This window comes from Equus caballus, chromosome 11 (genome assembly GCF_041296265.1).
Source record: "Equus caballus isolate H_3958 breed thoroughbred chromosome 11, TB-T2T, whole genome shotgun sequence".
NCBI classification, from domain to species: domain Eukaryota; kingdom Metazoa; phylum Chordata; class Mammalia; order Perissodactyla; family Equidae; genus Equus; species Equus caballus.
In genome coordinates this window covers 18198820-18222397 of record NC_091694.1, presented here as the reverse complement: position 1 = coordinate 18222397, position 23578 = coordinate 18198820, and the positions used below count along the sequence as shown (strand labels likewise).

The 23578-nt window shown below is 43.9% G+C and overlaps 1 protein-coding gene across 4 annotated transcripts; it reads right to left on the bottom strand.

Moving 5' to 3' along the window:
* Positions 1–1743: 1743 nt before the first annotated feature.
* On the bottom strand, positions 1744–21581 carry GOSR2 (golgi SNAP receptor complex member 2). 4 transcript variants are annotated; one of them, XM_001487945.6, is made up of 6 exons: positions 21146–21581; positions 13062–13126; positions 11463–11571; positions 10485–10617; positions 7629–7769; positions 1744–4552 (listed from the first exon to the last, which is right to left on the bottom strand). In XM_001487945.6, exons 1-6 carry the CDS (start codon positions 21172–21174, stop codon positions 4391–4393), a joined length of 639 nt encoding a protein of 212 aa, XP_001487995.1. In that variant the 5' UTR covers positions 21175–21581; the 3' UTR covers positions 1744–4390. The 4 variants fall into 4 exon arrangements, with proteins under 4 accessions (XP_001487995.1, XP_005597362.1, XP_023508114.1 ...); XM_005597305.4 differs by having other exon boundaries at positions 7568–7769; positions 21146–21274; XM_023652346.2 differs by lacking the exon at positions 7629–7769 and having other exon boundaries at positions 21146–21381.
* Between the last annotated feature and the right edge of the window lie 1997 nt (positions 21582–23578).

Below are 23578 nucleotides of genomic sequence, written 5' to 3'. Positions count from 1 at the left end.
GAGGGAAGGCTGCAGACGGCTCCCTTACCTTGGGTAAAACTCTCTTGTGCTGGAGCCATCTTCCTCACCCTTGTCTACACATTACTATCGCTTGGACAACTCCTAAAACTCCCAATGCCCAGGCTGCACCCCAAGCCAATGAAACAGAATGGATCAAGGTAAGACTCACACATGGGTATTCTTAAAAGTTCCGGGGGTGGGGGGGTTCTAAGGTAGAGCCAAGGTTGAGACCCCTGTGCTAGAGGGACACAGGGAAGAGACAGGGAGGGCCTGCTCACAGAGCCCCTGTGTCGGGGAACTTACCAACTGTTCTTGAGGGGCCGAGGACCTGCCAGATCCCCCCACCCCCATCCCATTTCCCACCTCTCCCATGTGCCATATGAAAGGACACAAGAAGGGGACAAGGAATGAACACTCTTTGAGAAGCGTTTTCTACGTTTGTTTGCAACATGCCCATCTGCCCACGTGATAAGGGAAGGACTGGAGAGGCCTAGAAATTAGAACTGGAGAGGTCATTTTGGCCATAGTCTGAGAGCTCCAACAACAGCTCAGAGCTGCTACTCAGCAGGGAATTTTGCATCTAAAAAGAAACCCAACCAGATCTGCAGGTGTTTCCCCCTCTCCCAACACCAGGCCTAAGGCACAGAGCCGAGGTCTGGGCAGAGCAGCCACAGGGTTCTGTCGCTCCCTAGTGGCAGGACCTGAGTACAGCTCCCATTCTCCACTTCTAACAGCTCCCTGCCAAATCCCCTCTCCCCTTCAACTGGGAAATATTTCAGGAGAACCTGCCATATAAGGCGCAAGAAATGCCCTACAGTCCTATACTCAATCCTGGCAGGCTGCTGTGGTCTCTGGCACCTCACACCGAGCAGAGGAGGCAGGTCGGTGCAGTGGGTATGAACCGGGGCTATGAAGCCAGACAGACAAGGGGCCAGCTCCTCCAGGACTCCCTGTGGGGCCTTGGGAAAATCACTACAGCTCAGCCTCTTCATCCGCCCAATGGGGTTAATATAGGACCTCATTCACAGGGTTGGTCAGGATTAGAAGGATGGCCCAGGAAAACAACCGTGACTGACTTCCACTAAGGGCCACAAGCAAGCTCACAGGTCTGGGTTTTCCCCTGAGCAAATATGACAGCCCCATCTCCCATTTAGACAGTAACAGATGACGCTTCTCTCTCTGCTCTGGCTGCTGGGGCTCAGTGCGAGGTTGGGCATTCCCCAGAGCACTGCCGCGGGGCTTCGTGACCAGCGCGTGAGCTTCTCTTCCTCGGTACTGATGTTCTACTCTGATTTGCTCTTGGTCTTCACTTCTTCCTACTTCGCTGTTTAGGTATTTCCTATACGTCTCCTCAAATCTTTTCCGGAATAAGATAGGATATAAACAAGTGAGACTTTATTTTAGACTTGGTAAGTTTGGTTCTTCCCAAAGATATACTGAGCTAGTTCAGTATATGTTTTCAAATGCTACTATCTTTGATTAAGACAAAAGCCTTCTGTCTAAAAGACAGTGGTTCTAAAAATACACACATCAGAACTACCTTAGAGACTTAAAACATATTCTAATTCAGAAGGTTTGGGGTAGGCCCAGGAATCTATCATTTTTAAAAAGTTTCCCAGCTGCTTCTGAGGCAGCCAGTCCAGCCCCTGGCCACAGAGCAGTGTTTGAGAATCTCTGGCCTGGAAACATAAAAAAAGGGGTCATTAGTGAAAACAATAAACGTCAAATTCCTTTACAAAAATATAATTTTCTAAATAAAATAAATCTCACTTTATTCAACTGATGTGTTTCAAAAACAATAGGTGTCAATCCGAATCTGCAAATCAAACCCATTTAAACTCATCAGGGCAAAGGACTTAGGAAAAATCCTAGCAGTGAAGGCTTCTGTAAGATCGAGACTCTCCTACTCACTTGGTCTTTGAGTTTGGCTTTTCTTAGGGGGTCACACCTAGAGTAAAGGTCCACAGAATGAAGATATTCCCAAGTTCCTTGACACCCATCTGTCTTAAAACACAAGAGGCACACCAAAATCCTGTGTGTACAGACAGCAGAGGCTTTCTGGAGATTCTTGCACCAGCGCGACCTAAGAATTCACCCCAACTCCACTAGAGGGTGCTCCTTCCCTGGCCTGGAACGCTTCCCTACATTGGGGACTGTGGAGATAGAAGCACCCACTTGGCCAAGGTGTGTTTCTCACAGGTCACTGAAAGCCATTGTGAAAGAGGGAAGGCAATCACACGATGACATGAGGTCTCAGTGACCTTGGGTCTCCAGACACACTGTGGCTGCCGTTCCTTAGCCCCGGGCAGTAAGGACCCACAAACTGCCTCCACCATTTTTATTACAAAGTAGGGAGAATGGCTCTGAAGGTGCAGCATGAAGGAAGGCCTTACTTCTGCTTCATCAAGGCCAACAATCACTACAAAGGCGAGTGTGGAGCACACTGGTGTTCACTACAAATAGCTGTCACATCAGCCAAGGGAGGGTGGGGGGAGTTTCCTCCTCCCACAGTTCAAGTCCAAATGGCTTAGCTGCTCCTTGTCCACCTCCCCCCAAAGTGTGCTGTCTGGCAGGATCCTCAGTTGCCCAGCGCTGCGCAGTTTGAAAATCCATTTTATGGACTGCTAAGAGCCCTCTGCTGGGTCCCTGGGAGAGGAGGGGTGCTGGGTGTGAAGGAAATTTCAAACTGTGCTTCCCCAAAGTTAGATTAGGTCTGAAGATGCCTGAATCCCTCTCTCCACCCTCCAGGCCACAGTTTTCACTCTGGCAAGGCCTTCAATCCTTTCACGAAGGGGTCACGGATTCCCCCTTTCTTGGAAACCCAGGTCCCCTGTTTAGCCCAGAGGGGTAGGAGCAATAGTGATCTCACCAAAAGTGTGAAATCAGTAACCAGGAAACTAATGTTAAAAATCTGTGACAATTAAGAAACATTCATCAAAAGGGGATCCACGCCACAGATGTGCCTGAAAAGACCAATACTGCTACAGAAACAGGTGGGAGGTAAATAAGGGAAGTGGAACAGAACACATACAGAAAAGGGAGGACAGAAGATAGTCCAAACGACAGGAAGCACAGACAGGAAGTAGGTGGGGCAAGACAATCAAGGTGGGGTTAATATTGACCAGGTTTCCAGTGTTTCTGGGAAGTTTTGAGTGTTATTTTTTGTATTGCCATGAGGCTACTGAGTCTAGGGCTGGTAAGGCCTGTTATGATAGATGAAAAAATTTGCTAACCAGGTCTTTCTGGTACTTTCAGCAATTAAACTCATTAAACAGACTGGCTTTAAAATAAATTCCACAATACGCTGGGTATTGATACAGACTTAATCCAGGATTGGTCACAGAAAGAAAAAGGTCCTGGTCCCTGAAAATAGTCTCACAAGGACATACGCACCAGGGACATCTCCAGGGTGGCCTCTGCTCACACTGGCCAGGGAGAATGGGGGCTTGGTGGACAGTTGCTACTACATTTCAAGGAAGGGAAGAGAGCCAAAGAATTAGAGATGCTAAGACTAGAGATGAGACTGTAATTGACAAATTACTAACCTTTTCTCACAGCTACTTTCTAAGGGGCAAAGCCTCACCAAAGCCTGGGCATGGGTGCCAGGCTGCATTCTTGGAACCTTAAAAGCCAACAATTCTATTAACTGGAAAAAAATCAGTGACTAGGGTCTTCAGTCTCAAGACTGAACACTCCCAGGAATAACAGGGGCCTCATTTTAGAAAGGAGAAACACCCAACGATTGTAATGTGGAAAGTCTTACTCATTGTCAGTAACAGCGTCAATGCCTCTGTTTCCTCTAGGTAGCTGCTTCCAGGGAAGGATGACAAGTATTAGCAGTCAGTCATCTGTACGTCATTTGGGGCAGGGGGGGAGGGCATGTGAATCCATCTACTATACTGGGCACATAAAAAGAGGGCCTCTTTCTCTTCCTCTCTTCACTTCTGCTCCAGCCTAGGAGCCAGAAAGCCTGGATGATGACCAAGTGTGGACAATCCTGTCCACAAGGCTCACCATGAAAGTCCTCTTGGGGCGTGCATCAACTCTGTGGACAAAACCACCAAAGCCATTCTCTTCCTCCCCCTTCCTTCTTCATCCCTTACCCTTACATCACTTCCTCCCCCAGTGAGAGTGACAGTAACAGTGAGAGAGAACAGGTACTTCTTTCATTTCCTAAGCACCACGCATCTTGGTAGCACTAACTTCCCCTCCAAGATGTACAGAAAACAGAGCAGGTTTGAAATTCCCACCAGGTTACAGATCATAATTACTTCCAAGTGGTCTTCACAGTTAAGACGGACATACATTTCAAAAGGTAGCCTCTGGGCCCCCTCTCTCACACACACTCTCACGCAGTGGGAATGCTGTTCAGTTGCTGGGCTTGGCCGGCTCACGTCAGGTACTGCACCACCAGGAACATGACCACGCAGGTGAGCAGCATCCCGCCAATCATGAAGTACTTGTCCTGGAAAGCCCGCTTCTCAATGAGCCGCATCACTGTGTTGGACAAGCCCAGCATGTTGGCAATGTCAAGGATCTTCTTCTGAGTCCCCTGGGGCAGACATAAAAAGAAAGAAAAACAAAGATCAACTCGTTTTGCCCAGGGCGGGTGAATGTCATTACGAGATGGGGCTTTCTTGGTCACGCCTAAAACATATAAAAAGCAGCATCAACAGGTACATACTCCTTTCATATGGTCAAATGACTTCTGATCAAGGTGCCAGAACAATGCAAGGGGGAAAGAAAAGTCTTTCCACAAATGCGCTGGAACAACTGGTTATTTAATAACTATCCCATATATGTATCATATACATACATATGTCTCGTAAATATCACATATATGTACACAAAAGAATCTTCGATTCATATTATACACAAATATTAATTTGAGATAAATCATAGAATTAAACATAAAAGCTAAAACTATAATAAAGCTTCCAGAAGAAAACATAGGAGAGTATCCAAAAACTGGAAACAATCCAGGTGTACACCAACCAGAGGATGGATTAATAATTTATGATATATCTGCACAATGTGATACTGCTCAGTAATAAAAAGGACCTAATTACCAACGTGTAACAACATGAATGAGCCTGGAAAACATTCCGGAGAGGAAGAAGCCACATATTAAATAGTAATACAAATACTTTTATATGAATTTCAGTAACAGGCGAAACTAATTTATAGTGAAATAAATCAAAATGGTGGTTGCCAGGGGAGGGGCAGACTGACCGGGAAAGGGCACGAGGATCTTTTAGGGGTGATGAAAATGGTCTAGTCTTGATAGCAATGTGAGTTACAAAGGTGTATGCATTTGTCAAAATTCAATGACCTGTACAAATAAGGTCTGTATACCTCACTGTATGTATATTATACCTCAATGAAAAAATTTAAATTAGAATATTTTGTATTAAAAAAAAGCTAATATCAAAAACCTCTGCTCTGCTCCCTAGCTCCAAAATCCTTGCTATCAGCCTGTGCACTTTAGAAACCTCGGGGATTCTGCTGAGGACAATGGGTGTAAGTCAGTGTCCATGTCTACAAGAGGGTTTCAAAGTGGGCAAGATGGAACAACAGAAACACCAGACGCCAACACAGACAGACACCAACACAACGACCTAAAACTCCTTACATAAATATCACCACCCACCATCAAAAATAAAAAGGTATTTTATTCCTAAACCAATAGCCCAAACCACCCAGCCTGACCTTCCTCTCTGCTTCCTAATTTTCATTTTTATGCACATTCAATTTCTTCCGAGGTAACAAATAGAAATGAATGCTGGCCAGACCCCAACTTACTTTTCACACAGCACCAATTACATTTGTATGGATGGCATCTAACCTAAGGCCCCGCATCCATTTTTCAGATGAACGACACATTAACGAACAACTGAGAGAATAGACAAGAGAAGTGAGAACAACACGAGGCATCGTGGACAAGAATTCAAAACTGATGTTCTGCCCAGACAATGACTGACAAGCCTCACCAAGAGATCTCTCAAGTCACACTTTAGTGCTGCCAAAGAGCCCAGAGCCATGTTCTTCCTAGGACAGTGATGGTGAAAATTACTCTCGCTAAAGATTCTGCCAGGCTCTGAAAGCACAGACTGTTTCATCACCCTATGAAGTTCAAGTATCTAGCTTCTAAAATCACCTGAAAATTAACAGAAATTTCAAAAAATGTATTCATTTTCAACCACAAATTTCCACAAATCAAGGCTCAGCTCCTTCATGCTCTCTCCTATGTTCCTTTCAAATGGCTCAGGCAGAAAATTCCCCAACAGAAGTAGGGGTGAGGCAGGTAGAGGGAATCCAGGGACATATAGGTAGCAGTAGGGTCACTGGAAATGCAGTCGGAAACCTCGCACTCCGAGCCCCAACCACCTCCCAGGGTCCGGGCACTTCACTCCTGGTGACAGTGTAGGGGCAGGAGGTGCTGGACTCCTCAGTGATACAGACCTCAGCAGGAAGCTAACATTTGCTTTAATAAGCTCTAACTCCTGCTGGGCCGACGTTAGCGTGGCATGGTGAGTCTTGTCCTAAAACGGTTTTACTGTTTTTCTGAGATATGGGAAGGTGGCCAGCAGTTTTATAAAGAAAGGGTGGATTAATCATCATGTATCAGTTTAGATTACTGCAGGTGGTTCTTCTGAGGGGAGCACCCATGAAGCCGTCGGCGGCCACACTTCCAGATCATCTGAAGCACCGGGGCCGTCAGCAGGAGGTAAGTGCCACTTGCGGCTCGCATGACCTTCTCCCTGGTGAAGACGGCAGGGGCTGTGCAGAAATGCACTGAAGTCCCGCGGAGCTGACAGGCTCAACATGGTCCAAGAAAAACTAAGATAAAGCTCACACTTCCGAGTGACTGCTTCTCACAGCTCAGTGGCTGGGAGTGCTTCGTTCACAGGGGACCACACCCTGATAACAGGCACAGTCCACACCCCGTCATCCACAGGGTTGATACAGGAAAAGGGCTGAGGCTGAAACATCAGACTGACATCAGAGTCTGTGTAATGTTTCTGTAAACCACTCCCGGGGCTTTGAGTCTCAGCCACGGGGCAGGGCTTCTGGGAACACCTGTGACTGGAGAGAGAGTGAAGAGTCGTGCTCTAGAAGCTACCTGCTGCAGTCAACCACGGCAGCCCTGAGACACCACCGGGGGGCTCCATTACAGCAGTACAAAAAGGTCTCAGGTATAAGGAAGTGACAGGAGGGATCCTATGGGAAAACACCTGAGAGAGACTGAGATGCCAAAGTACTGCCATGCCTTCCTTCTTCTGAGAGTGGAATCTATAAGCAAATTTCTTAGCCTATTATGGGTTCCTCTCGTAATAGTAGTCACTTTCATGATAAGTATAGGAAATGGAAAAAGACCTGGATACCAAGAGATGCCACATTATGGTTCATGGCAAGCACAAGAAACACCTACTGGCAAAGGGAATTTGGTTACTTTTGGATTCGAAATAATTCAACTCCAACAGGAAGGATCCCAAACTCAAAGGCTCTGTCTCACAACCATAATATCACAGTTTAAGGACAGTGATCAAAAAGTAAATGCAGGTACCAAACTGTTGGATGAGGCCAAAACAAAAGGGCTTCTTCCTGTCCCCCAGAAGGGCCCCCACCTTCAAGGTCAGTCTCTGGGCCCTCAGTCCCTCCAGAATACTGTGCCCGCCTCCAATGAGGTCATCCATGCCGTGGTGGATTTTCTGGAGGGAGGAGTTAAACTGCAGTGACTCGTCCATCGGTATGGTGGTGTCAGAGTCCTGTGAAGGAAACGCAGGCACTGGATTAACTTTGCTTGCTGGTCAGCTCCTGGCTCCCACCGAGTCTGACCGCACTGCCTTTTGGTGAAGGCCAAGCCAGAAGAACAGCCAGAGGAAATGGCGCAAGAATCAGAGGAACCTAACAGAGAAGGAAAAGCAAAGCAAAGATCTGAGGTGGCCTCTGTTCACTCAGGGGAAGAGGAACTTCCCTCAGACTTGTCACTTTCCAAACGAGTTCCTCTACACAGTCTGGTTAATTCCTGCCCCAGTGTCATTATCCCCACTTAGGAAAAACTCTATTGTTTTAAGACCTCACTGTGCTTCTCCTAAAGGCTTTCTCTGATCACTGACTCACCTAGCTTGTAGCAAACGTTCCTGCCCTTGGCCTACCCCTTAAGGCGGTATTAGACGTCTGTTTTTGGTCTTGGGTTATTTTATGTATAGCTTACCCCTCCAATTAGACTGAGCCTGACTAAGGACAGAGAGACCATGCTTTCTATTGAAGGCCTAATGGTGTTCGGGATGGGACTATTTTCCTAAGCAGGGAAGAAAAGTCTGTAAAGAAATGAAGGGGGAAAACACTAATACTGATCAAGTGCTTTCCACTTTACATGCTCATTACCCTAGGCTCACTTAATCCTCATTCTAACCTTACGAGGTAGTTACTCTATTATGCCCATTTTAGAGATGAAGACACTGAAGCCCAGAGAGGCGGAATAACTTGTCTAAGATCACACAGAGCTGGTAAGAAGTCCAGCGGGGCATGAATCCCAGTACTGAGTACAGAGCCTACCGTCTTAACCATCCTGTAGGGAGAAACACCAAGATCAATCCTAGGGCTCTGATTTTACACCGAAAGCAGTCTGCACATAGAAGCCAGTCAAGACCGCCCATAATACTCTTCTCTTTCCCACCACCTGATGATCACAAACTCTTCTGTCATGCCAGGTGTTTTTACCACTCTCAATTATCACACAGAGGTTAAACCATCCTTTATATGCTCCTCAAGGTCAGAATCTTTTTTTTTTTTTTTCCTGAGGAAGATTCACCCTGAGCTAACTTCCGCTGCCAATCTTTTTTTTTTTTTTTTTTTTGCTGAGGAAGACTAGCCCTGAGCTAACACCTGTGCCAATCTTCCTCTATTTTGTATGTGGGTTGCCACCACAGCATGGCTGGCAAGTGGTGTGGGTCTATGCCTGGGATCTGAACCTGTGAACCCAGGCTGCCAAAGTGGAGCATGGGGAACTTTAACCACTAGGCTATGGAGCCGGCCCCCAGAATCACTTTTCATGTGCACATTTTCAATCCCTCCTGCTAACAGGGGAGCTTCTCACAGGTCGGAGTCATGCCTTTTAATTTTTTCCCCTGCTTTACTACCTTAAATAGTGTTCTGCATATGGGCAATGCTCAGTGGGTCAAAAGACTTCAGTGTTTGAATTAATCAATTAGAGACTTCTTTTCATTTATTTAACAAACATTTATCGAATGCCTTTTATATACAAATCTTAACCCTCCCATCTGAAAGGGTATAGGTGATGGGTCATTATTTCTCAGATAAATGTATTATAGCTCCAGACTGCAGAATGATCAGGAAGAAGTTCACTGGGCAAGTCAATTTTTATTACGGGCCCACTGTACGTACGGCATCACACCAGGCTGGTAAGAAACAAAATAACTCTAAGCAATCATCCCCAGCCTAAAAAAGCCCAAATACCCAATGCCATAACTATCAAAAGCTTACACAGTATCTTTTAGTGTGTTGTATAGTTCATTACACTTTTGAAAGGCAGCTATGCTTACAACTATACCACCAACACGTCTCCATTACACTTTTGAATTGTTAATCATTGTCACTTGACTGCTTACTCTAGAGAAACAAAAACTGCGTAGGCACATTCTGAAACACTCAGGGAAATTTACTACAAGTGTGGACACAGTAAGAGTTAAACATCTGCAAAGTGGGAACTGACTTGAATTCTGATGGCAGGCTTAGAAAGCCAAGACCTCTTTAGAAAATGAACCTTTCTGTAAAAAAAAAAAACAAAACCCCAAACCCCCCTAAAACCTACCTCATTTGGTGGAATATATTATGCAGGACACAAAAAAGGCCGACATGTTCTATAGCCACGTCCAGGAAATTATTCTACTGAGACTAAAGGGCAGGGACAAAAGTGTTCTAAGAAATCAAATAAGCAAACCAATAGGCCCTTTTCAAACAGGCTCAAGCCAAGCCATCCATCTAAAACGAAGTATCTGCTAACAAATTCCCCCAAATTGCTGCTCAGACTAGAGACAAAACCATTTTAATGCATCTGACACTGGAACCACACACATACACAGCACAACGGCAACTGCCTGAAGGCAGCTTTGAAATGCTGCCCTTACTACAAATGGTCTAACTTCTAATCATCTGTCTCCATCTGATCAGAAAAACGTTTCCACCATGAGAACTTCCAACTTGCTACATCGGACCAGTCAAACCAGGTAATTTTCACCTCTGCCCAGTCCCTCAATTTAACTGCTTCCTCTTCAGGATTTTGTGTTAGAAAAAGAGATCCCCCGTCTAGGGCTAACCTCGGTGGCAATGCACGAAGCCCACTGCCTTTCCAGTTGTCTCCTCCAGACGCCCCCTAAAAGAATGATGCTCAAAGACCTGAGCCCCAGCTCCAATGAGCCGTCAAGTACCTGCAGACCCCCGCCTGGCGCCTGGCTTACGTTAGTGGTGAAGGTGCGAGACAGTAGCTCCTCTCGCTGTCTCTCTTGCTGCTCCCTTGTGTATCGCTGATGCTGGAAGTTTCTGAGAGCAGTCTGCAGGTGCTGGACATCATACTTTAACTGGTCAACACGACTGGAATTGATAGAGAGAGAGATTAAATTCCAGGAACCCAGGGCAGCACAACTTGAGGTAGCTGAGCTTTTTATTCAGGAAAGATGTTTCCTTGCTTCTCCCTATACCACTCCAAGCCATCCCCCCCAAATAATCTTATCTTGACCAATGATGTTGAAAGTAAAGAAGTAGCTTGCGGTTAAAGTAGGGTTGTAGCACATAAGATTCCAGCAGCTTTACTTAAATATCTGCTGGCCTCTGATTCTGGATGCGTGACAGGGAACAGGTGACAGGAAGCAGGTTCAATGACCTCTTCCTGACCTTCTATGTATTATATCGCTCCCCTGGAAGAAGCCCAAGGGCATCTTTGGAGTAAAGCATCAATGAAGTTTCATAAAACTTTTGGGAGCAGGGACTGGGGGGGAGGTGGTGAGACTGGTTTCATATTAATTTCATGAGGGAATATCAAACATTAGATCAGTATTTCATTATAAATAGACTGACTGAAGTGATTAAGAGCAAGATTTCATTTTAACCTAAGCATGTAGTGTGAACCAAAGGGCAGAGTAAAACTCCCTGGCAGAATGAGTCTCAAGTGGCCATGGGTCTGGTCAGACAAAAAGTACTGGAGGCAAAAATTTCAAAGTGACAGCAGTGAGGTAAGAAGACACCAGGCTCCTGAGCTACCAGCCTCACAGGCTTTCTACTCTGAGGGAGTATGACTCAAATAGAATTGTGCCCTTTATGGGGATTTCATCTTTGCATAGCCTCAGTTTTTCAATGTATAAATGGATTTTCAGAACATTCCACAGCCTCCCCTGGAGGAAAGGGCTGCCTCGACAAGCCTGGGGTGTCTGAGCACTCACAGTTTGGCGTTCTGTCTTTTGTTAGGGGGCTCCTTGCTGGACAAAATCTCCAGACGTTCTAGATGGCTGAATATCTGGTCTATGCTTGCTTGGATTTCGTTTTCTACCACTGCACAAAAGAGAAAAAAAGAATAATTGCTGGAAAAGAGATAGTGAACTTAAATTAGAATGATAAATCAAACGTGTTTTTTTCCCATATCCAATAAACTCAAAAAAACATATTTCAAACAGGAGAAAAATACATACAATACTGAATAATAGAAAAGATTTCAAGTTATACTAAGTGACTTTGTAAATGTTATTTCAAATATATATATAGCTGTTAATACCATAACAATGTAAATTTTTTAAAAAGCTGAAGATAAATCTGTAGAAATAAATTTCCCGCCTTAAGAAAATAAAATGCACATTTAAAGTTGTCCAAATAAATATTTTAAGAAAAATCAGTATTTTCTGATACAGAATGAGGTCTCTTTTCCTTTGAGATTATTCTCAGATATGGGTTATAAATATCTGGTAAAAAGACTGCCAACTGAATTCCCTACAGTAATGAGGTTTTAAAAAAAAGCACAAGGAGAAAATTAGTATGTGAAATGCTGAGAAGAGCTCCCTGAAGGCTTTCTATAAGAATGGGGAGGCTGAGGCTGGAGGCTCCAAAATAGACCACACATCAATAGGAAAGGTCCAGGAAAGAATCCACAGAGGTAAAGATATGATAAATACAGTCATTTTCCTTATCCCTTTTGATAAACAGTCAAAATGACCTCTTTTCCATTTCTTATCATGTAACAATGAGATTGTTGGGAAGGCAAACAGTCGATGGAGAAAAACTAAACTGTGCACAAAAAAATGCATCCAGTTTGCTTCTTGCCCAACAAAAAAATGACAGTAAAAAGAGCAATGTCACCTTCCTAGCTTAGCCTACAGCTAACAGATACAGTTTAGATTAGAACAAGGTGGGGTACAGAACCAAGAGATGCTTTTGAAGCTGCAGGAAGAAGACATGAGACAAGAGGAGAAACAGGCATGGGGAGGGCCAAGTAGTGTGGTGAGAAGACAGCTCCTGCAGTGCAGGGGTAACCAGTAGTGTCTGTCTGGCCGACTCAGGAAAAGCACCTTTTCATGTAATAGAAAAGAAAGTAAAAAACAAAAAGCAGCACTCTTCTCAAAAGAAACCATGGTGTGGGAACTAAACTAATTACTATTGCTATTCATTTCTGAATAATCCTCCTAAAAAGTCACAGTTCTCAGCTCAGAAGAAATGACCAATTCCAGTTAAACATCTCTGAATTTTTATGGAGTACATTCCTTTAAGGACTAGGTAATTAGATTAAGACAGATGGAAGAAAGAACTTCCATTCCCATAGGGCCATGTCAGGTTGAGTGGAGGGGTAATGGGGGATAAGGCTTGTGGGACTCCAAAGGGCACACTCAGGGAAATCAGTGACTTTGCCATCGGGGTTTCTGTCCACCCTCAGAACGAAACTCATTCCACGCTGAATCATTAAGCCCCCAGGGCAGAAATGCAGTCAGGAAACCCAGCCCATTAGCACCGTGTCATCAGAGAAAGGACTCTGGTCTCCATAGTTAATTACTCACAGTGCAGAGACTGCTTGTCTGCTGTCTCCAGGCGTCCCATGTGAGACTGGATCTCGTGGACCCGCCTATCAAAGGAAGAGGGAGGAAATGAGTGAGACAGGAGTAATCAACAATGCTTCAGTCAGGAAAGACAATTTTTCTGATGCTAACATGTAACTGATTTAAATTGACAGCATCACTGAACTGTAAAATTTGTATGTGGCACTTTAGGCCACATGTTTTGGCATGGTTTCTAATAGTTGAAAATTAATATTAATAACAATGCTGATAGGCAGCATTTATTGAGTGCTTACCACATCCGAGAAATTCTGCAAAGTCAATAACCTTGTGAGGAAAGTACTATTATCATCCTCATTTTATAAATAAGAAAACTGAAGCCCAGAAAGGTTATGTAACTGTTCAAGGTCACAGAGCAAGTGATAAACCTCGATCTGGACCCAGCCAATCCCACTCTCTGTTCTTTGACCCAATGTGCTGAGCACTGGTCTGTGCTAGGGAGAGCCAAAGGGCAAAAGAGATATAATCCTTGTCCTTGAGAAACAATGTAATTAGGAATGACAGGCCAGATAGACACCAAAGTCCTAAGAAGATTGAGGAGAACACTAACACATAGAAGTGTAAACAGAAAGCAAGCTGAGGAGCCATGCATAGTGGTGCCAAGCAAAGGCAAGTAAATAAGAGTAAGCTGGGGCAAGTCACGTGGGCGGAGGGAGTTCTGGACATCATCGTGAAGAATGGAGACATGATTTGGTATGGGAAGATATGAAGAAAATGATATGCAAAAAGGCATGCAAGGCATGTCATATGGATTCCAAGCAGGTTGGCCTGCCTGAGAGAGAGTGGGGGTCAGAGGGGAGAGGCAGAAGAGGCCATTAGTTGGAGGAAACCATCAGAGGAAGGCCCTGAAAGATAGGGATCTCTTGTTTGGTAAACATCCTTCCCTGGCAAGATGAGGTGATTGCCATCTCATCTGGAAATGCAACACTGTCCCCTGGACCTCTGCATGGTCCCAGACATCGGGCCCCAGAGCACTGTCCGGAGGCTCCCCAGGGCTTAGCCAAGGTCACCCTGAGGGCCCTTCCTAGTGGTCCTCTGTGGTGAGGCCTTGGAATATTGCTTATGCTACCCCAACAACCACCTTCTGGGGCTTCTGGTCTCTCCACATTACAGCCACATGAAAGGGGCCTGCTGAGCTCCTATATCATCTCCAATCCTTGAGGGAAAGGTCAGCAACCACCCTCTACCATAAGCACCACAAACTGTGACCCCAAATTTACCAATGTAAGCCAGGAGCTCAAACTGGGTTTCAATGTGGCTCCAGTCTTTTCCAGGGCTTCCCTGCAGCCCCTAAATATGACCCCCGGCATCAGAAGCTGGCCAGCTCTCTAATGACTCTCAGAATGCTCCTGGGCAAGATCTGCAGCCCTGAGAGGCAACTAGAAATCACTACTAGAGTCTCAGACCAGACTGCTACTTCAGTAAGGTAAGTCTGAATATTTGAGAATGGAAGCACCTGGACATATGGAGGCAGATGTAGGAATGCAGCTTGAGGTAACCATGGAAACAGCGATAGAGGACTGGACGGCAATGCTGATGGAAAGGAGAATTAGGACTTCATTGAAGGGCTGAATGTAGGGAGTGGGGTAAATTTTCAATAGTAGCTTAACAAAGCAAATCTGAAAATTAATGGCATTATCGATGGAAACAGGAAAGTAATTTTAAAAAGGGGGAGCAAAGAATAGCCAAGACCACTCTGAATAAGCATGAGAGGAACGACTTGTCCTACCTGCTATTAAGATTTATTACAAAGCCATAATAATTAAAACAATAGGGTAGTAGTGCAGGGACAGACAGAAACCCTTACCCTAACCCTAACCCTAACCCAAGAGGAAAGAAGAGAGGCCAAAAACAGTCCTACATATTTGGTGACTTGGTGCCATACATCAGTGGGAAAAGAATGGATTACTATACATGCTGATGGCTCAGTTTGTTATCCATATGGAAAAAAGATACCTCACGTAATACACAAAAATAAACTCAAGATGGTTTAAAGCTTAAATGTGAAAAGCAAGGCTTTAAAACTTTCCGAAGAAAATATAGGAGTGCATGTTACAACTTCAGATTAAAGAAGGACTTCTTAAGACAAAAAAAACCAACTACTTCCCAAACCCCACAAACTACAAAAGACTGATAAATTTGACTACATTAAAACAAAAACTTTTTTTTACACCAAAGGCACCAGAAAGAAAATAAAAAGACAGGCAGAGACTGGAAGATATCTGTGGCAAATAACAAAGGACTAATGTCCAGAATATACAAAGAACTGTTACAAGTCAATAGGAAAAGTCAAACAAAGCAATTTTTTAAAATGGGCAAAGGGCAACTGACAGAAAAGGAAATCTAAAAGGTCAATAAATATATGAAGAGACACTCTACTTTACTAGCAATCAGGAAAATTCAAATTAAGAATAATGAAATATCACATTTCTCCCATTAGTTTGACAAATATTTTAACCTTTAAGGATGGGGGATTCATTGCAGGCTAAACAATGGTACCCAAGGGATGCTAGAAAAGATTTCCAGCTTCCCACTATAGGACTGCCTTTGACTCTACATTTTGTCCAACATTTAAAAAAAAACCAACTTATGAAATTTGCACGATTCTGTGCGATAATAAGTGGTTAAGACATTGTACCACAAAACATATATTAACATTTTTCATTTAGGCTAAAATAGTAAGATGAAATTTGTAAGGGATGAAAAGCATTGTGACTTAAGATTAAGAAAAAAATCAATTAAAGGTTTCCCAATGGATGATGAACACGACAACTGGGGAAGAGATAAGAAATCAAGTCATGAAGAGGAATGGTCAAAAGAGCTAGTGAAAATAAGCCTCTAAGAAAAGACAAGAAAAAACTAAATTAAAATGGGGCGGCTGGTGCTCTTCAAATATCTAGGGTTGACATGTAGAAAGAGGAATGGCCTTGTTCTCTGTTGCTGAGCCTTAAGGGAGACCCAGAACCAAAAGGCACAAATTTCAAGATGACAGATTTCAGCTCAACACAAGAAAAAACCCAAGAACAATTATGAACTATCTCTTCAAGAAAAGGAAAAAAAAATAAATAAAGAGCTCCTGCATGTTTAAACACAGGATACATGAACTGTCTTGGGTTTTATGAAGGGTGTTCCTGACCAAAGTGAGTTGGAACGGAAGACCTTGCCAGCTTCTTTCAATTCTTAAATTCTATGAGGGCAGAGGGAGAGATGATGCCAACACCCACAAAACCCTATAAACACTCTTCAGCTGGCTTTTACTATTTTCTAAGCTAAAACGAATAAACTTTAAGTTGCAGGGAAACACTACTGACTGTTCCCACCCAATCTCTATTTGCTTTGAATGCACTAGAAAAGAAATCACCAATAAAGTGATTCCAATCTCTATATTTCACGCCTGACAGGAAATAAATGCAAAACAACAAAGCAAGTATGAATAGCATGGTGGGAACTACTATATGCCAAGTGGTAAATCTATTTTAAACTGAACTGGGAATTCAGACAACACACTCGAAGCCAATAAGGAAGAGGTGATACACAAGCATGACTTGGGAGCGTGTACACTAGAAATTAGAAGTCCTAGCCCTGTCTCGCTTGGGGCCCATGGGAGGTTTGAGTGACTACATAACTAAGCAGAGACCTAGCAGCAAGTAAGCAAGGGTCACCGTTGCTGATTTTTCTTTTTAAAGATTTTATTTTTCCTTTTTCTCCCAAAGCCCCCCCAGTACACAGTTGTGTATTTTTAGTTGTGGGTCCTTCTAGTTGTGGCATGTGGGACGCCACCTCAGCATGACTTGATGAGTGGTGCCATGTCCGTGCCCAGGATTCGAACCAGTAAAACCCTGGGCCACCGAAGCAGAGCATGCAAACTTAACCACTCAGCCATGGGGCCGGCCCCATGCTGCTGATTTTTTTAAAAAGTTCTGTAGAAGATCTGGGAAGAATTTTAAAATGTAATTGCTTTTTAAAAGTCCACAGAACTATCCCCGCCCCCATCATATACGCCTACTTTGCATTCATGCTGCCTCTGACCACCATGAGCAGGAAACAGGGTTTTGCAGTTAAAAGATCTGGGCTGAAGTGCTAGTTCCACTACGTAATAGCTGAGGGACATGGAACAAGTCATGTAACTCCCTGGTGCCTCAGTCTCCTCAACTGTTAAAGAAGGTACTAATAATCACAACTATTTAAAAGATCACAGATCCAAATGCAAAATAAAATTGCTGTGTAACCCATACAGCATCACACAAAAGTTTGTTTTTACTTAACTTAAAAGTAGTGGGAACCATCTGATCACTTTCACCCCACTCACTTGCCTCTACTATATTCAGCCTCTCATCAGAAAGCAAAATCAAAAAAAGGAAAAACTAGTTTTGAGATAATGGAATAGTTTTTAAACCCAGCTGTTCATCAAAATCACCTGGAGAGCTTGTTCATAATAGAGCTTCTTGATATGGTATATACATACAGTGGAATACTACTCAGCCATAAAAAAATGACAAAATCCTGTCCCATTTGCAACAACATGGATGGACCTTGAGGGTATTATGTTAAGCAAAATAACCCAGACAGAGAAAGACAAACACCGTATGATTTCACTCATATGTGGACGATACACAAACACATGGACAAAGAGAACAGATTAGTGGTTACTAGGGGGAAGGTGGATGGAGGGTGGGCACAAAGGGTGAAGGGGAGCACCTATATGGTGACTGACAAATAACAATATACACCTGAAATTTCAAAATGTTGTAATCATAACCTCAATAAAAAAATTAAGAAATAAAAATAGAGCTTCTTGTGCTCCAAACCTACTGAATCAGAATCTCTAGGGATAATAAGGTCCAGGGCACTGAAGGCTCCTGGACTACACAGGGGACAAATACGGGCACCTTCACAACCACCGGGATCTCAAAAATAGAAGCCTGGCTATTAGCTCCTCTACTAAAGTTCATCCTAATGCAGCATTATTTAAGTGTAAAATGTTTATTGTAATATTCACCTTTTTCCACTCATTGTTCAGGCAGTGCAGGAGTTTTCAGGATACATAATTTTAAATGTTGATCTAATTCCAATGTAGTTTCGGGGACATGGCAAGAGATAACCACAAAGTGGATTCAAAGTTCCAGTAAAATTAGTATGTTCTGTTATTGTTGTGTCAATTGAGCCACAGTCATTAATTTCTGCAATTGCAAAAGTTAATTGCTGATGCTCAGAGGACTCCATATGCTTCCTTTTAAAGACATTCAATCGCCAGTATTATGGAGTATTATATACAGTTTAACCAGCTCAAAACTATCCTTTTATAACTGAGGAAAACAAGGCAAAGAGGTCTAGAACCAGAACTCGCAGTCCTGGCGTAGCACTTAAGGGGAAAGGTAGATGAGAACATACTGCAGCGTGAAAGAAGGTAAACTCCTGGTGGGCACGGCTGTACTGTCTACACTGGGAATGGTGCCCAACCTATAGTAGGCGCTCAATAAATATTCACTGAATGAACGAGTGACTGCCTAGAAGAGGGCCAAACAGTGGTAGGCCAAATCTGGCCCACGGTCTGTTTTTGTCCGGAAAGTTTTCTTGGAATACAGTCACATCTGTTTGTTTACATATTGTCTCATGGCTGCTTTGCTGCTATAACAGCACAGTTTGAGCAGCTGCCACAGAGACTGTATGGCCTGCAAGGCCTAAAATATTTACTATCTGGCCTTCGACAAGAGAAGTTGGCAAGCCCTGCTAGAGCTTGAGGGTCCACAGAACCCGAGGCTCAGTTGTTGGAGGCCTGCGGAGCTAAGCAGTTTATCCACACTCGGCCACAAATCTTGTTTGGGACGCCATTTAGTATTTCAGTATCCCAACTCTCCCTAAGTTTACACAGAATTCAGCTACTCACATTACTCTGTGACCAACTACCTGCTACACTGATAACAGGTAGTCTGAGACTCTCTGAACAAAATTATTCTTGATAATAAACTGGGTCATGGCCTCCTCAGCAACACTGTTTAACCAAATTAACTAAGCAGGTGAGACTGCACATCACAGATTAACTTCAAGGCACTACTCAGCCCACTGTGCCTTGCTACTGTAAAAGATCTGCCCTTTCTTAGTAACATGAGCATGATTTTCTGTTTCACTCCTTTTCCAACTGACTCACAGGTCTAGTTTTTTAAGTTCCTATAATTTTTATGTGAACAGGGCTCCCCACAGTAGGAGCAAATTCTGCTACTCTAATACCATTACAAAACAGGTTCTGTATTTTCATCCATCCAAACCATACATTTCATCACTAAAGTAGAAAGAAAGAAACCCATAAAGTTAGAAAATGAAACAGTAAGAGGATCATCATCCTCTTATTCCTAATGCTCCTAAGTATTTCCCTTGTTGTGAATTCATTAGGGAGGGGGGAGCCCCAATTTTATTTCATTTCCAGGCCCTGGGGACATGATTTTAAGTGTTTTGATCACAACAAAACGACCGCATAAATTTGAAAGTTGTTACAACATGATAAGTATAGGTATACACTCCAAGAAATTGCAAACAGAGACTAGATATCTGTACACCAATGTTCACAACAGCATTATTCACAACAGCCAAAAGATGGAAACCACCCAAGTGTCCATCAACAGATGAATGGACAACAAAATGTGGTGTGTGTGTGTGTGCGTGCACGCATGAGGGTGTGTGTATACCCCACCACACACAGACAGGAGTATTAGTCAGCCATAAAAAGGGATGATATTCTGATGCATGCTACAACATAGATGAACCTTGGAAACATTATGCTAAGTGAAATAAGCCAGACGCAAAAGGACAAATATTGTATTATTTCACTTATATGAGATACCTGGAATATGCAAATTCAGAGACAGAAAGTAGAACAGAGGTTACCAGGGGCTGGGGGAGGGAGGAATAGGGAGGTACTGCTTAATGGGTATGTGAGTTTCTGTTTGGGATGATGAAAAAGTTCTGGAAATGGGTAGTGGTGATGGTTACACAACATTGTGAATGTCACTGAATTGTACACTTAGAAATTGCTAAATTTTTAAATGGTAAATTAAATGACAACGGTAACTTTAAAAATGAAAAATTAAATGGTTAACTTTTAAATGGCAAATTTTATGTTACATAGGGTTTATGTAACATAAAAAATAAAATCATACAAAAAACAAGTCATACAAACTTTTTGTCAAAAAAATTAGATAGGTATGACTCGATTACCATACTGAATTACACATCTCAGCAAGTTCCAAAAATGCAGGACAATATGAACAACGGACACAACTAAGGAATTTAACTTATGAGAAGCTGACCCAAAATTCGATTTCCTTAAAGGTAACCTGTAACTAAATATGAATACCGAACGCTACTTGTATAGCGGTTTCCTTGTACCATAAAAATAGGTTTTTAGAATAAACCAAATCAGAATAAAAGAAAAAAAATCACAGTGTAGCAGCGACAAGATTAGAGTCAGTCAAGAGTAGGGAATGACATCATGTAGGAGCTCTGAGCTATAGTGAAACTTTTTCTGACGACCTTAGCTCAGGGATGGATCCTTCTAAATTGCCTAAGGAGATCCTGTTTATACTGCTCATTTACCCTCCATCTCATCCTGCCACACGTTAGATCTTTTTTCGTACGTGCCTTGATTCTCCAACTAAACAGTAAACACCTCCGTGCAGGGGCCCTGACTGCCCACCAGTTTATCAACCCAGAGCACTGAGTTGGCAGGTGCTGGACAAAGTATTACAACCGGTAGGTGCGACTTTCCCTTCCTCTACTCTACCCAGCAGGTAGTCAAGGCCTCGAAGATGCTAGGCGCCATCCGGCCCAATGTCCCCGGGCACCACGCCGGACCCTCGGTCCACCGCTGACCTGGGCATCCCGCCAGAGACGGAGCACTTCCGAGCTGTCCCTGGCAGTGCCCGGACGGAAGGACTCGGCCTCCGCACTGGCTGACGCCCGAAGCCCCAGCCCGGGGGTCCGGCCTTGCCCAGCCTGGCTTCCCCCTGCCCGTGCCCCGACGCGGCCCTCACTTGTGCGTTTGCTGGTACAGCGGCTCCATGTCGCCGGCCCCGCCGGGTCCGGCTCGGGCTCCCTCAGAACACGTCCTCACAGCCCCCCTTCCGGCTTCCGGCTTCCGGTCGTAGGACCCTCACTCCCAAGCCGGCTGGGGCTGCCCCCACGTGCGCCCGACTACCAGTGGGGGCGAGACAGGCGAAAGGGAACGGGAAAAGAAGCCTGGAGAAGGTGGTTAAGTGTAGTCAGAGGTTCTGCCCCAGATGGGGGACGAGGAAGTATAGGTTTTGACAGGAGGTTGTCTCCAGCATTGAGTCAGGCATTGGCGAGGGCAGTCACAGAGTACTGACGTGAGGTCCTCAGAGCAAGGTGAGAGGAGAGCAGGCGGGTACTTGCTCTGCGCTGGTGGAGGAAGGCTGGGAGGGTTTCGCTTGGCTTCGAATTAAACTGTTTAATTGTGGGTCTGGAGATTTCGCTCTTCACTGCAGTCTCTGGCGCAAGCTTCTCTTATCTCAAGTTTGTCCACTCACTCTCCCGCCCACCCCTCTTCCCCCCATTTATCCATCCAATAAACCAGCAATGAATGAGTGGTTACTATGTGTCATGTGTGCTGTGGAGAAACAGGCTTCCTCCGCCCTCAAAGAGGTCGCGATCTAGGAAAGGAAATAAGATATGTGTACAAATAAACATCTTCAGGCTAGAAAGTCCAGAGATTGAGCCAAGCTGGGGTTCGGCTCCGGTAGGGGATTCAGGAAACACTTAATGTAGGAGATGGTATTTGAGTTAGGACTTAAAGGATTTGAACGCTTCGGCCTCTCCACATAGACCTAACCCATTTCCATCCTCCCAGGCTTATCTGCAGTTCCTCCCAAGGGAGGAGATGTTCCTCTTCCTTTGACAAGTTGATGCTTCTGTTTTCCTGTATGCTGGATCCCACCCAGTTTTGTGTCCGAAGAGGCTGTCCACCCATGTACATCCTTAACATTTTTGCACTTATTCTAATATTTATTTATTAGTGAGCACCTACTATTACCAGACACAGATATTGGGGGTAGAAAGACAGCCCTCAAATCTCTCATCTCTCGTAGTCCGTTCTGAGGACTAACTATGCCTTCAAACTATGTTTTCAGGTAGAGTAAGTGCTACAATTGATACAAAATACCATTTCTTTGGAGAAGAGCAAGAAGGATTCTTGGACTAAATAAGATATGAATCAATAGAATCAGTGGAGTTTTAACAGTCTTGCACACACTAGCCACTCTGTAAATGTTTATTTTACTGGCTTAGTGGAGATGAAGGGAAGGGCATTTGAGGCTGAGGGGATAGCCTGAGCAAAGGCAAATAAGTGGAAAAAAGGTAGATCTCCTGTGGCTGGTTTGGGGGGCTTGGGGCAATAATAGTACTAGAAGGAAAGTTAGAGCCAGATCATGGGGAATCTTAAATGTAATGCTTAAATTTTTATGTATAGATTTTTATTCTATAGGTAGTTGGAAGTTATCAGAGGTTAGATAGAAATTTTCTCAAAGAATTTTTATGCCTATATCTCTTTCTTCTTTGGACCTCACAGCATCCCTGTGAGGCAGGTAAGGCAGATAAGGAAATTGAAGTCCAGAGGACCTCCCCTCTGTGTCTCAGTCTCTTAGGCCTTTGTATGGTTGGGCCTTCCTCTAAAGAGAAGAAAACTCCACCAGTCCATCTCCCTGAACTTTTAACCTTTATCCCATTTCTTTTTCTTTTACGGCTAAACTGCTTGGACAATTGGTGTACACTGCCAACATTCTGCATGGGTGCCTTGTTCTCCAGCCTCTCCTAGAACTGTTTTCTAGGCTCACCAGAGTCCACCTGACTTAGTCCAGTGGTCTCTTTCCATGAATCATCCTACATATATTCGTGGGGCTCATAGTATGTATCAGGCACAATGCAAGGTGTGGGGTACAAAGATGAGCAAGACGTCAGTTTGCCATAGAAGTTCTTTAATATACTGGGAGGGAAACATCTGCACAGATAATTAGAATACTATGTGGTGAGTGTGGGATACAGTTGACTAGGAACTATGGGATGAGAGAGGAGGGACACTTAGCCTAGTTTGGGGATTCAGGAGGGCATCAAAGAGGAGATGATACCTCAACTGAGTTTTCATTTATTTATTTAACGATGGTTACGTCCTTACTCAGGATGCTGCATCATCCTTCACACTGCCCATGAATGCTGACTTCCAATGACCCAAAGTTTGCTACTGTGTTTCATTGATGATGACACTAATGCCATGTTTTGCCTAGAGTATGCAGGTAAATATGAATAATAATTCACTGCTCAGAATTTTGTAGTGTAAATGTACAATAATATTTCTTCCAACCATGTCTTCTCTTGAATTCTTTAGGCCTTGATTCCTGCATTCCTAGAATATGATCTCTTCCAGTGTTGACTGCACCCCTGTCTTCCACACACTG